The following is a 13,244-nucleotide window of genomic DNA, read 5'->3' as shown; positions in this document are numbered from 1 at the left end:
GCTGGCCTCATTATTCTGAATTTTTAGAATGCAGAGTCTCCCATTGTGGAATTTTCCATTTGACCGAATAAACATAGAGGAAGTTAGGATATAAACCTCTCCTCCAAAGAAACCCATCTCAATACAACTGCTGTTTATAGCCTGATGTGTGCAGCATGGTGGGGAAAAGGATCCTGAAAACTTCTAATCAGCTTTTTCAGTGATGGGGCTTTGCGATCAATAATGTCACCCGGGCTCTCTGAAGCAAGAAGGGAAGGACCAGCACCCACAAATCTAGTGAACTGGGCAAAATCTGGGCCCCACTATAAACTCGGCAGTCAGTCCTGATTTCCTTAATAGATGCTGACCAGTTCCAAGGTGGGAGTGATCCCGCTACCCTGTTTCATTTTATATTGCTGGTACCTGGCCCACTGCACTCTGAGTTCCCTGATAAAAGAAAGGGGATTGGTATTAGGGGGTGTCAGAAGGATGTGAGATGATAGGAAATTATTGGGTGTTTTCTTCAGGAATCACTTTAATCAATTTGATTTTGTCATTGAAGTGTGTCATGTTTCTCTTCTGTTGTCCTCTGCCTCCCTCCAAAATGTTAATCTTCTGGCTGGGGCAGTGTAAGAGGTGGCATAAGTTGTCCTCCACAGTGCCCAACACATCCCTTATGAGTTCCCAGAGTCTGAAACTCTAATTCAGAAACTTAATAGTATCTATGTTAATGAGTGGCTATGCTTAGCTGAGGAAGTTGGCTTATATGTGCCATGAAGGAAAGTAAGTTTAGCCCATCTCCCCTCCCACTGATGATTTACATGACTCAAAATGTTGAGTTGCAATTGCAAGCGAGTGTGTATATAGTTGCATAGCCTTCGTCTTTGGGTTATTAGCTGTACCTTTGAGGCCAAATGATAAAGAGAAGATTCCCATCGATGGGAGAATAATCTCACTAGAGATTTTATTGACATGGAATGAAAGGAAGGATGAGCTGGCTGTGTCTGCATATTTGAGATGACATTCCAGGTCACTGTGGTGGCCATCTATGAATGTGCAAAGAAATATGTTATCTTCTAAGGGCTTGAGAGTACAGCTCATAACAAGCTGATATGTACTAAGACCAGACTCACATTGCTAGATGCCTATTACCTGAGATAATTGTCCTAATATGAGTTATTCTATTAACCACAACATTAAAAATGTAAGTACAAGCTGGCAGGCATGAAAGAGCAAATTCACAGGAGAAAAAGTGATGTTAACAAAATACAGTGATCAGAACTCAACCTTTGGGAATTTACATATTAGATTAAGAAAGTCAGCATATGGAATACCAAACTCCATACTTGTGCTTTTATGAATTTCAGTAAATGTATCACTGGTGTATCAATGTGAATTAGATGTGTACTTTGAGAAGATCGGAATGAAATCTAGTGGTGGACTCCTCACCAGGAATTTTCTCTGGGCCTAGGATTTTACTGAACATTGTTTTGGGAGCTTAGAAAGCGAATTAGATGAGCCCAGGGCCTCAAAGAGTCTATTGTGTATTGTATAGCATCTAGAAGTGGACAATGAAGGCATACATCTTTCAGACCAGAGCAGCATAACTTATGGCATATGCTCTATGCAGGTCTGGGTGGTATGGCCAACACTAGTTTTCAGAGGAGCATCAGTAGAGCTGGAATAGTCACTGGTGGATTAGAATAGCTGTCAAGATCTCAGGTTTTATGTGTAACAGATCTGAATCCCTGCTCAGCCACTCAGAAGCTGTACATACTCATAGAAAACTACTGACCTGTCTGAGTCTTCATTTTCTTCATTTGCCAAATGGAGTTATAAAGAATAGCTTCAGAGAGGCTCTGCATGAAGACTGGATGTTCATCTGTCACCTTCTCTGCCATTACTACCCCATCATTGCTAAGTTCAGTCTCTAGAGGCGTGGGGCACATTGTAAGTGGTTGCTCCAACGAAGAATTGTGTAAGGATATAGTGAAGAAAGAGCCCACCATCTTGCCTCTAGGCTCATGAGGATTGCCTAAACTTAAACTGAGAAGAACTCTCCAATACCACAGGGAAAGAAGATTGGCTAAAGTAGACTAGCCAGAGGATGAAGACATCATGGGTAACCCTTGTAGAACCCTGAAGCTCAATTCCTGGAGGGTAACAAGTCTTCAAAGTAGCTGGACAATGATACTCACAGATGATCATTATGGCCACAAGTAGCTTAGAAATTGCTCACCACCTAATTGGATTAAAATATAGAACAAAAAACTAGACCTCTCTTTGCAGCCCATCCAGCTGTTGTGATCCCAAATTATAAACTAAGCCCATAGCAATTACACTTGAACTCTCTTGGAACCCCACCCCTCTTTGAATCTAGAATTTTTCTGTTACCTCCCAGTAGGTTTAGTAAGGTAGTCCCTTCCCACTCCAAAGCCCCCATTTGTACAACCCTTACTTTGTGAACACTGAAGGACAAGAGATGACACGTTGTTATTGTAAGAGAAAAACAGATCAATGTGAAGTTGTTTTTAAGAACAAACACACTGTGTCTTTAAAACTTCAGGGCCATACAGAGAAAAATCATGTCTGAGTCAGAATTTTTGTTGGAGAACAAGCATTAAGAAGACTCTAGAGATTTTCAATATTTAGGATACTCATGGATGTCTTTTTCTCCAATGGGATTTTGTTTTGAAATCCAAGTATAGAATTAATTATCTTGGAAGACTCTAATCTCTACCCTCATGTTTAAAAAATGTGAGCAGGGGGATATTTTATCATTAAGAAAGGAAGAGAAAATCTCTCTGACAAATGAATGCCTTGAAAAATTAGATATTAGTACTAGACAAGTACCTTTTCTTTTGAGAAATATTGAAACTGAATATTAGAATTGAAGACTGTCTACCGTACTCGCACTTGATGTCACCAAAATAGGACTTGAGGAATAATTTCCAAGACAAAATACTATATGAAATATCCAGGTTTTTTTCCCTAGTGGGAAATTTCTTTCTTAAAAACATCTTAGGCTCAATCATTTCCTAATGTGAAGTTACAGATTTTTCAAATTACCATATAAAACTGCAAAAAAATTACACTTGTGGCCACAGAAGAGACAGCATACGCTATCAATTTGATTTTAAAAGGCATCCATCTCTTATACTACCTGTCATTTTTATAATGCCTTTTACAAATTTAATCAATACATTTTAACATTCTATATACTTTAAGTGCAATATACAATAAATATTCAAGTTTCATCTTAAACATGCTTTAGCCTTTAAATTGTTAAAACTGCAATGCCCTTTCCATCTCCTTACATAATGTCATAAAATATACATTTCAAGGTAAATGAAGTCAGCTACTTCAATTTAGTCCCTCAAACTGGTAGTAAATGAGAGGTTAACACTATGGTGCCAAACCCATTATTGAGTAAATTTAGCACCTTGGACAGCTCTGTAAAATCTTTATTGCTTTCCTGACCTGCTCGTCATGTTCTGTCTCTGTGTTCAGTGGCTCTCAGCTCTGATTGAAAGGCAATATATTAGATCCCCAACACAAACACGCTTGGGGGCTAGTTCACTGGGAACGTAATGACATGGAGGTGAGAGCAATTTTCTGGTCACCGAAATCCAAGCCCCTTGCAGGTCTGTGGCACTAACTCACGGAGGGCCCAGGAATGTCTTTCTTCCTTCCCATTTACACAAATAACTAACAGAAGCCTAATCATATTGGCAGGGCTAAACCAATGTGGGTCTCCGTAAAACCCCTAGTTTGTCACTGCAGTGAAGGACATCTTTAGATGGGTGAGGTATCATTTAAGGGCATAGTTTTCTGGACAAGAAATCAGGCTCATTCTCCTTGAACTTCAGATGATGACTTGAAGTGATATTATGTTGATACCATTCATGTGACCATGTGCTGGGCTGGAAAATAAGCCGCATCATGAATCAAAAACAGGGAAACCAAGGATCAAAAGGATCCAGTGTCAGACTGGGAGCAGGAGAGAAATCTATGTGCTTCACATTCAAATGGTTAAGTGGTAACCAGTTTCTGATACCAAAAGAAGCTATCAGGTAGGCCATTGCACTGAAACATTTGGTCATCAAAAAATGCAAATTTTCAGGTTTATAAGATCTTCTAAGATTTTTGGCATTCCTTCTCAACTCCCTGATTTTGTGCAATTAATGGAAATAAGGGTAGCTACAACCTCCAGTTACAGTGTCACAGACCTGAAAGCATCACTTTCATTATGTATTGTATCATGAGTTTGACAAACAAGAGATCTGTATTTTTTTTTTTCTTCAAAAAAAAAAAAAAAATGTAAAGAGAAATGCCTTCCTAGTGGAGCTCAAACATCAGCATAAATATCCATTTGGAGATACATGGGACCATAGACCCAGAGATGGTGAATCTTTTAATAAATGAGTTAAGTCGATACTGTTTTGTTTAGCAGCTGGAAGTGGAAGCAGCACGAGCTTAGCTGAATTTGAGCTGGGGATAAGATTTAGTGTGTCTGTGCCCTGGTCAATTATTAACTGCCATGGTCAGATAGTCCTGCAAACAAAAAGTGGTACATTATCTTATAGCTTGCATTAAAAAGTCAAGGAATCATTTTTGATACATTGGTTCAAATTCCACTGATTATATTGCACTTTTCTACCCCCTACGTGAAAAAAAAAAAAAAAAATGACTGAGTTGTTTTAGAAAGGGGAGGGTAGTTCTTAAGGCAAGCATCAATGTTTATCAAGAATTGGAAACTCCTCCTCTATCTCGTTTTTGAAATTAGGATATTATGTATGTGATAAGTAGTTACTTCGGTATGACAACTGTTTTTATCTTATATTGTGGAGAATTTCACATTGAAAAATGCTAATATATATCTAAAAGCTTGTCATTTAAAGAGTTGTACGAGGATTTTTGAAGAGGCTACAGCGACAGCAAAATGAATGCAATTATAGCCCTATTTTCTGATCAGTGTCTGGAGCGTATGAAAATTGAACAGCAGTGCCTTCCCATTTGAGTTCTGAGGCATTCTATTTTAAAGCTATACTTCTATTTGCAACTTTACCCACACTGGACTACAGTAAACAGATCTTCTGATAAGTCACCTCCCTGCCTCACATTCTTGGATGTGGTTCTTTGCTGACCTTCCATCTCAAGAATGACTTGCACGTGCCCAGATGTGAGTTTTTGTAGAGTGTCCCCATTGACTGGACCCATGCAAGCCAATATGGAAGGCTAGCTTATTAAAAAGAGGTAGTAACTTTTTCTTCGACTTTAATGAATAGTAAAGAATAGACCTAGAAGAATGGGCAAGCAAGAGAGAAGAAACACAAACACTACAGAAGTAGCAAAGAATTGCAGTACAAGAAATCAAGGCTACGAGTCATGAATACGGGCACAGTGGGGGCTTCTAGAGACAACAGAATCCTTGTGCAAGGGTCTTCAATCAACACCATATTCTTTCCGCATGTGAGCTTCCTGTGTCTCTGCCATACAAGACAGACAAACAAAAGAAGCTTAAGGCTACATGCTTCTTTAGTGGTTGAAGATTGATTGATTGGAAATTCCTCAAATATGACCCATCTGATAAGGTCATGGTTTCTGGAATAAGCAATTAAGTACAAAATAAACACATTTTAGGGATTCATACCATGTGCTGAATGACATTGATTATAGTAATCTAGTAAATGACCATGCAATTGTATTCAGCAATAAACATATGAGTGCTTTACATGCCTGTGGCAGATGATTGAGTGATATGTTTTATCTTGCAGTACCAATGATGTTCAGCTCTTGGCTCAATTAAGTGTGCATGTGAACAATAATGGATTGGTGACTTAACACCATTTTAGGGGGTCCCCCAAGCTACTTCTTTTACAACTGTCTGTTGGCAAAGGATGGCCAGAAGGCTGGAGATGCTGTCATGTGAAAGATAAGGACACTTGCTATCCTTCAGAAGCCTACAATCTATTTTTGTTTTCTTGACAGGAAGTGATCCTTAAAAGGGCTGCGGATCTGGTTGAAGCTCTGTACGGGATGCCCCACAACAACCAGGTGAGTGTTCCAGGTCTCTAACTTAATGAAGTGCTTGCTCATTCAATAATAATGAAAAAAAGAAACTCAGAATCATTAGTCTATGAGAAAGCATTTTTTAAAAAACACCTTATGAAAGTAATAATCATGTGTTAAGAACCTAAGGATCTGAGATGTGACATGTCACAGGGCTGTTCAGACTTTCTTGCTTTCGCAAAATCTCTATTTCTTTTTCTATTGAATCATTTGTCTTTCTGGAAAAGTGGTCCATTTAAGAACGAATCTTGACTGGGAAGGAAAGATTTAATTTCTTCTCCTAAAATATACAATGAGGCCCCGATAATGTACCTTTCATGCTTCATGGGCAATGGTATGCAAGGAATGGAAGCTGCCTGAGAAACTGAGTCTGGCCAATCTCACTCCTTCCCCTCCCCTCCAGAGTTCACTACTCACAAAGCAGTCGTACTAATCCTCAGACTTTGGCTTCCCTGCCCGGCACCAGGGGACATGAATTGCTGGCCCTGAATTCCTATATGGACAGGAGAAGGGAAATTTCACAGTACTGTTGTATACTGACAGCAGTAGGCTTCAGCATCAAGCAAATGGCATTCTGGGTCTCAGCTCTGTCTTTAAAGAAGTGAATGTTTTTGAGTTAGCACTTTGCCTTTCATAGCCTCAGTTTCCCCAACTATGATGTGGTCAGGATAATGCAGCTTGACCTCATAGATATGTCAGCTGGGATAAAGAAAAGACTACAGTTGACTACTTAAGGCTCTGAGCATAGAATATGTCAGAGGAAGCCCTAAAAGGCTGTTGGGAAGTATGAGTTGGGGTAGCTAACAAAGATGTGCCTTTTAACTTTTCAGGAGATTATCCTGAAGAGAGCTGCCGACATTGCAGAGGCTCTGTACAGTGTCCCTCGAAACCACAACCAGCTCCCAGCCCTTGCTAACACTTCAGTCCATGCAGGGATGATGGGTGTGAACTCCTTCAGTGGACAACTGGCTGTGAATGTCTCTGAGGCATCACAAGCCACCAATCAAGGTCAGAAGCCTGCTGTTTCCCTATCTTCCATTTCCCCTGCCCCTTGACAAAGGCAAGCTCTGGCCCTGCCCACTATTTAAAAAAAGAAGAAAAAGAAAAGGGGAAAAAAATCAACTATTTTCTTCTGAAAGAGAAGATTCTTTACTTGTGTGTATCGAATATTATTATAGGATTTTGTTTCTAGTTTCACATCTGGAGACCTAGTGGGGAGCTAGAAAGAATGCATACATGCATTCAGCCATCTCTACACCCAACTTTTCACCATAAATCATGAGTGACAGATCACAAAGAGGGATGGAATTAAAGTTCTCATAGGCCACAACACATCATTCTTGCCTAAGGAAGAGGGACCTGTTAACTCAGGGGAACATCTCTTAGATTGGGATTTATTCCTGCTCCCAAATGATAATTTATAGGCCCTGCATTGCCACTTCTCACAGGCCTGCTAAGTATTTATGATCTCCTAAGAAATGTGTCTTTGCTAGCTTCCCATTTTAATCACAGAGATAGCACGACCAGCCCATGCCCATGAATCATCAGTTCTTTTCCCTCTCGGTTGTAGTGGGGGGGGGGGTAATAATGGAGATGTTCCTCCCTTATACCCCAGGTCTCCCAAGAATGCACCATCTGAATGCTACCCTCACCCCTGGTTTGTCCCCTCACTTTTCAGGTTTCACCCGCAACTCAAGCAGTGTGTCACCACATGGCTATGTGCCGAGCACCACCCCACAGCAGACCAACTATAACTCTGTCACCACAAGCATGAACGGCTACGGCTCTGCCGCCATGTCCAATTTGGGTGGCTCCCCAACCTTCCTCAATGGCTCAGCTGCCAATTCACCCTATGCCAGTAAGTAGATATATGTCCCAAGTCTTGTATGTTTTCTTTGCAGAGCTTAGTATCATGCAGAGAGGCCAGCTGGGCATGACTGTTTGGTCCGAGCCCTGATGGTCCTTCCAAGCTGCTACCCTCAATATCTGAGCACCATCCCTCTAGCAGAGATCTCTGTAGTCTCACCTTGCACAAAACCAATGGCCATTCCAAGACCCCATGATTGTGGTCAGATGGCAATGGGGTTACCACCCACTTCTAGTTGTTACTAACTGAAGGCCCTTGAGTAGGTTCATGTCCTCTCTTCATTCCCATCCTGAAGAGAAGTATCTGAACCACATCTTCACCTGTACTAGAAAATTGGGATAAGATGGTATTTGCCAGAATCTGGTCCTCAGGCCTGGCACAGGAGAGATGTATTTGGAAATCTAAGTCATTATCCTGGTGCTGCAACAATAGATTCCCCTCTTTAAATAATAGAACTTGTTTGCTGATGTTTATGTTTCCCTTTTTGTGCATAATATACTCATAAAAAGAGATAAAATGGATTTAAACATATATTGTTTCACAAAAATCTGGCAAGAAAAAAACACCCCTACACACCACACACACACACACACACACACACTGGGGGGGGGGGGAGAGAAAGAGAGACAGGGAGAAGGGAAGAAAAGGGAGGGGGATGGGGAAAGTGAGAGAGGAAGAATATGAATATTCCTAGGTGCCCTATTCCTACCTTAAGGAAGTTTAGCATAAAGGATTTGTTTGGGCACAAGGCTTCAATTGTATCTAAAGAATGCAGCAAAGTGGCATCTTTATATATAAATACATACATCTAAAAGCCTCCGCAAACTGGCATTTCTCTCTATAAAATGTCACAGGCTCTTTCCCCACAACCTCTTGCTCTCCCTCTGCGGACCTTTCCAGAGATGGCCAACTGGAACATGGTGGCGAGTTCTTCAGATGCAGAAAGTGTGGCTAGATGCGTAGACATTTGTGGGGGAACAAAAGTGTGTGGCTAAATGAAAGAATATTCATGAATCTTAGCTCAAAGTATAGAAAACAGTGCTGGCTCCTTGCTGAGTGTGGTTTGTGGCTAACTGGAAGGTGGGCGGGTCATCCTGGCCCTGAGTTTTATCTGAGGGAATTCTCTGCTCAAGATGTACTCTATTTTTATTTCTAACGTATTCGCCATTTGTAGAAGATTCAAAATTTGCCGGATAGTCTGCATGTACCAAGTCAGTTTACCAGCCAGCACCGGGGGCGGCTTCACATTAGGTTTTGATTTATTGAAGATCTATTCCTCAACATTCTCCCAGCTACTCAGTCAGAAAATGTTTCCATCATGACCTGAAAATTAAAAGGTGGCATTCTTAATTAAATCAATAAGCTAATTGCTATATGGTAGCGATTCAATTTAGGGGCTGGGGTTGTTCACCTTCCCAAGCCTGTGAGGACGCCCGGTGACTTCTGCCTGAGATCACATCTGTCAGTCTGAGAAACTTTGAACATTTAATTTCCATTAATTGATTTCCTCAGCGCTCACAAATCCAGTATTAAATTTCCAAATAGGCCCTCAGATGGGATGGTTTTTATCTGCATAAATGCAAATAAAACAATAAACACAGAGCCCGGGCTGATTTGAATATTTGCCTCTGTAATATTTAATTATTCATAAACCACTCATGTTGAAAAATTCCCACAAAATAAAAAAATAAAATAAAATAAGACATTCTATGGGTGAACACATTTTGTGGCATGGCTGCTGGTAACTAATAATGTCGTAACAAATGGCAGTGCTCGACTATATTTTACCCCTTTCTTGTTAACTGCCCCCCAAACTCCCCACCTCTAAATACACATAATGATCGCATTTGCCAACGAGATTAATTGCCTTCCTTGGTGAGCCAGCAGGATTTCAAGTCTAAGAATATTTAAAAATCAAACCTCCAGTGCAGGAATTTTGCAATTTAAATGGGTGTTATTATTGAGCGCATTCCCACATTTACAAATCCTAAGAGATGGATAAAAATGCTGGTCTCATTAAAAGAAAAAAAGTACAGTCTAGCAAATGTTGAGGAGAACGCTGAGGTGTGGATGAGACCTCGCCATTCTCCTCCAGAAAGCTCTGTGCCCATTTGGACCCATGCTGACTTGGCCTGATGATAAAGAATCATTTCCTGTCTACGACTGATTTGGTCCCCAGATCACCAACTTTCTAAAGCTAAGAGACAAAACACCAGCCTGGTCCAAACTGCTCTTCTGACCTGGTGGCCCTTTTCCTTTGTGGATGATTGCTTTGCAGGGGATGCAGTGGAAAGAGTACTATGTATATGTTGTATTCACTACATCCCAGCTGTGGCCCTTCAGCTATTCTCTCAACTACTTCTTCAGTTCCAATTTGTTTACTTGTTAAAAAACAAAAATGTTGTATGCCCCTGGCCTTATGTTATTCTGTCAACTGACATGAAAAGATGTGAAGAATCCTGTGCATCACAAAGAAATATGGGATGTTTATTAAGTGACATAAACAATATAGTACCCAGGAGTATCTAGGATGTAGAAGCAAAGGAACAGTGTGTATGAAAAACATTAGCCTTGACACTGTGTGCAAAGCCTCTGTCCTCTGAAGTAACCAGGATGGCCAAAGTTTTCTCGGCATGATTTATCTGAGTCCCCACTACTGCCAGACAAGTTAGAGCCCAGTGCTCACCTCACAAACATTGGTAGAAGGCTCCATGGGAAGTGAGAATAGAGAATTTGGAACCTGGATTTATAGTTATATGAATCCAGCGATGCTGCAGGTGGTGTTTTTCTTGTTTACCTGGCTTTCTACCTACTGGAGTCTGTGGTAGAGCATCCAGGCCCAGCCATATCCAGACCCTATAATCTCTTGAAGAGAAAGGAGGCTGATGCACACCACCACCTGCCTGAGCCTAAAGTCATGGTGCTGGCTGGCTTTTCCTTTGATTCCCCTTTTATTTACGTGTCCAGTTCCTTCATTGGTGATTAAATCTATTCAGACTAGCCTCTCCTTGTCCCCTCTGTCCCCACATGCTATGTTAGCATCTTATTTAAGCCAAAGGTGGCAGCTCTTATAAAGTCCTCTCCTGTCACTTCTATCTCTCTAGAGATGGCTGCCTTTACCTTGATCCCTCCTATGCTGTGCTATCCCTGATAAGAAAGGATTAGACTTTTATCTTCATGATTGAAAAAAGAATGGAGGCTCTGTATTTCTTTCCACAACATGCTCCATGTGTTGGGATTTATTAGTCTGAATGAAAGAGGTTATCACTGCACCCCTGGAAATCCTCCCCCCCCCCCCATCTCAATGACACTAGTGACTAGCATATTACTGGGCATGCAATAAGCGCACAGTAAAATCATGAAGGTCACTAACTTGAAGGTATCATGTGCTAAGTACCAAGTAATGAAATTAGGGGTGGTGGGATCCTGAGAGTTTAGGGAGGGCCTTGCCCACGTGTGGTCAACAGTAGAGTAGCCAGGTTAGATCTCTGCAAGCCTCTTCATGTCTGGATGTAACTCTCTCTCATTGTAACCTTCAGTTGTGCCATCCAGTCCCACCATGGCCTCATCTACAAGCCTCCCCTCCAACTGCAGCAGCTCCTCGGGCATCTTCTCCTTCTCACCAGCCAACATGGTCTCCGCCGTGAAACAGAAGAGTGCTTTCGCACCAGTTGTCAGACCCCAAACCTCCCCGCCTCCCACCTGCACCAGCACCAACGGGAACAGCCTGCAAGGTAAGTTCCAGAGGTCTGAAGCAGGTGACTCACTGTTGCTGTGAGTGGGGGTGGAGATGGGGTTAGCCCCTGGGGTCTACCGGTTTCTCTCTGCCCCCGACTCCTCTTTGCCTCTGTGTTGATAGTTTCCGGTCTCAGCCGCTAGCACTGTTCATGCCTCCTGTGTGTCTGTAGCATCCTCCTTCCTGCTCCAGGAACTCTGCTCCAGCTCAGGATATGCTGGAGAACTGTGTGGCATTTACTAATGCCACCATTTCTCTTTTGTTCCTCCCCATTCTTTGTTGTTGCCTTTATCCGACCAGTGTTTTATAGATACTATCATGTTCTTCACGGCAGAGTCTCTCCTGGGACAGGCCTTCCCCTGAAGTAGGTCACTCAGCCCTCTCTTCTTGTAGCTTGTATCAGGATGAGGCTGTGTAAAGATGTGGCAGGGAGGGGACAGCTGCAGTCCATTCAGAGCCCAAGGTTAAGGGACCACTATAACAAACATGAAAGACCTCTTGAGAACCAACGGAATATTCCAGTTTATATTAAAGCTGTACAGTCTCTCTTCCACCATGAAGTATGGGAAGTGTCGGGACCATCAGGTTTTGAGCTGACCTTTTTCATTCATTGAGAGAGGAAAAAAAAAAAAATCCAACTTTAAAAAACGTGCCGACTTTTTCCTTGCCTTCTTCACATGTGCTTGGCTCTGTGAATGGTATCAGACCTCTGGGACCTCATGTGTCCCACCCACAGCAGGATGATGACACAGATGCTCACAATCCCTACCTTACAGATAAGAAAACTCAAGGTGGAGAGAGGTTGCAATATTGCTCGACTCCTCCCATGTGGTGTGTGAAAGTCATTGGCACCAAAATCAGGCCAAAAGTTCATCTCTTCCTAGAACCTAACACTTGCCAGGAATGTATCCCAGATTCCCAAGACAGCTTGCAGGGAAATAAGATCAATAAAATAATCAGCCACCATCTAGTGAGTACCAAACAGTATTCCAGGTGCTCCACTAAGCACAGAGCAGGCTTTAGCTATTTAATACTTACAATGTCCTGATGACGTATGGGGGCCATTAGATCAGTACAGTACCTGGTGACTGAGCTTAGGGAGGGTAAATACAGGTCACAGACATCAGGTGAACAGTGGAGGTGGAGGTGAATGAAAGCCACAGGATTCTGCCCCTAATCCCTGCCCTGCACCACTCACCACAAAGCCTGGCTTCTGTGGCCAGTACTTCACTCATAGAGGGCAACTGTGGAGACCAGAGAATGGTCAGCAGGGTAGAGACACACCTGGGATTTCCCGGCTTTATTTCTCATGTGGAAGTGTACGCCCCGTTTAACATACAGACACATATTATGTTCTGGGTACTTTCTGCTGGAGTAAGCACACTCTGGTTCTTCCAAGACCTTCAGAGCTCACTACTCCCCTCAATGTATAGAAAGGTACAGTCAAGCTTAGGTCACTTAAGGGGCATAGTGAAGACATGTTGGAGTCAACATTGAAACTAAACAGTACAACCCCAGAGACTGAGCAACCACACCCTTGTGCCTCTCCACCTCTGGCAGAATTTTTAAGAACATTCCTCAGAACCTGTG

General features: G+C 42.0%; 1 protein-coding gene and 1 long non-coding RNA gene across 12 annotated transcripts in view; one reads left to right on the top strand and one right to left on the bottom strand.

The window, feature by feature from the left end:
* Ebf1 (EBF transcription factor 1) overlaps window positions 1–13,244 on the top strand; it is a 387,708-nt gene that overhangs the window by 364,472 nt on the left and 9,992 nt on the right. For 7 of the 11 annotated variants that reach the window (XM_076937012.1, XM_034505153.2, XM_076937011.1 and 4 more), the window contains 4 exons: window positions 5,971–6,036; window positions 6,882–7,059; window positions 7,730–7,909; window positions 11,458–11,652. In XM_076937012.1, the coding sequence (XP_076793127.1) occupies window positions 5,971–6,036; window positions 6,882–7,059; window positions 7,730–7,909; window positions 11,458–11,652 (619 nt within the window). Of the gene's footprint in view, window positions 1–5,970; window positions 6,037–6,881; window positions 7,060–7,729; window positions 7,910–11,457; window positions 11,653–11,948; window positions 12,033–13,244 lie in introns of those variants that run through there. The other 4 variants (XM_076937017.1, XM_076937016.1, XM_076937015.1 and 1 more) reach the window with 1 other exon arrangement.
* LOC143442827 (uncharacterized) overlaps window positions 12,113–13,244 on the bottom strand; it is a 58,617-nt gene continuing 57,485 nt past the window's right edge. The window contains exon 3 of the long non-coding RNA XR_013111342.1: window positions 12,113–12,252. This is a non-coding gene — a long non-coding RNA (uncharacterized LOC143442827). The remainder of the gene's footprint in view (window positions 12,253–13,244) is intronic.

Source organism: Arvicanthis niloticus, chromosome 6 (genome assembly GCF_011762505.2).
Source record: "Arvicanthis niloticus isolate mArvNil1 chromosome 6, mArvNil1.pat.X, whole genome shotgun sequence".
Taxonomy (NCBI): domain Eukaryota; kingdom Metazoa; phylum Chordata; class Mammalia; order Rodentia; family Muridae; genus Arvicanthis; species Arvicanthis niloticus.
This window is presented reverse-complemented; position numbering and strand designations above follow the sequence as displayed.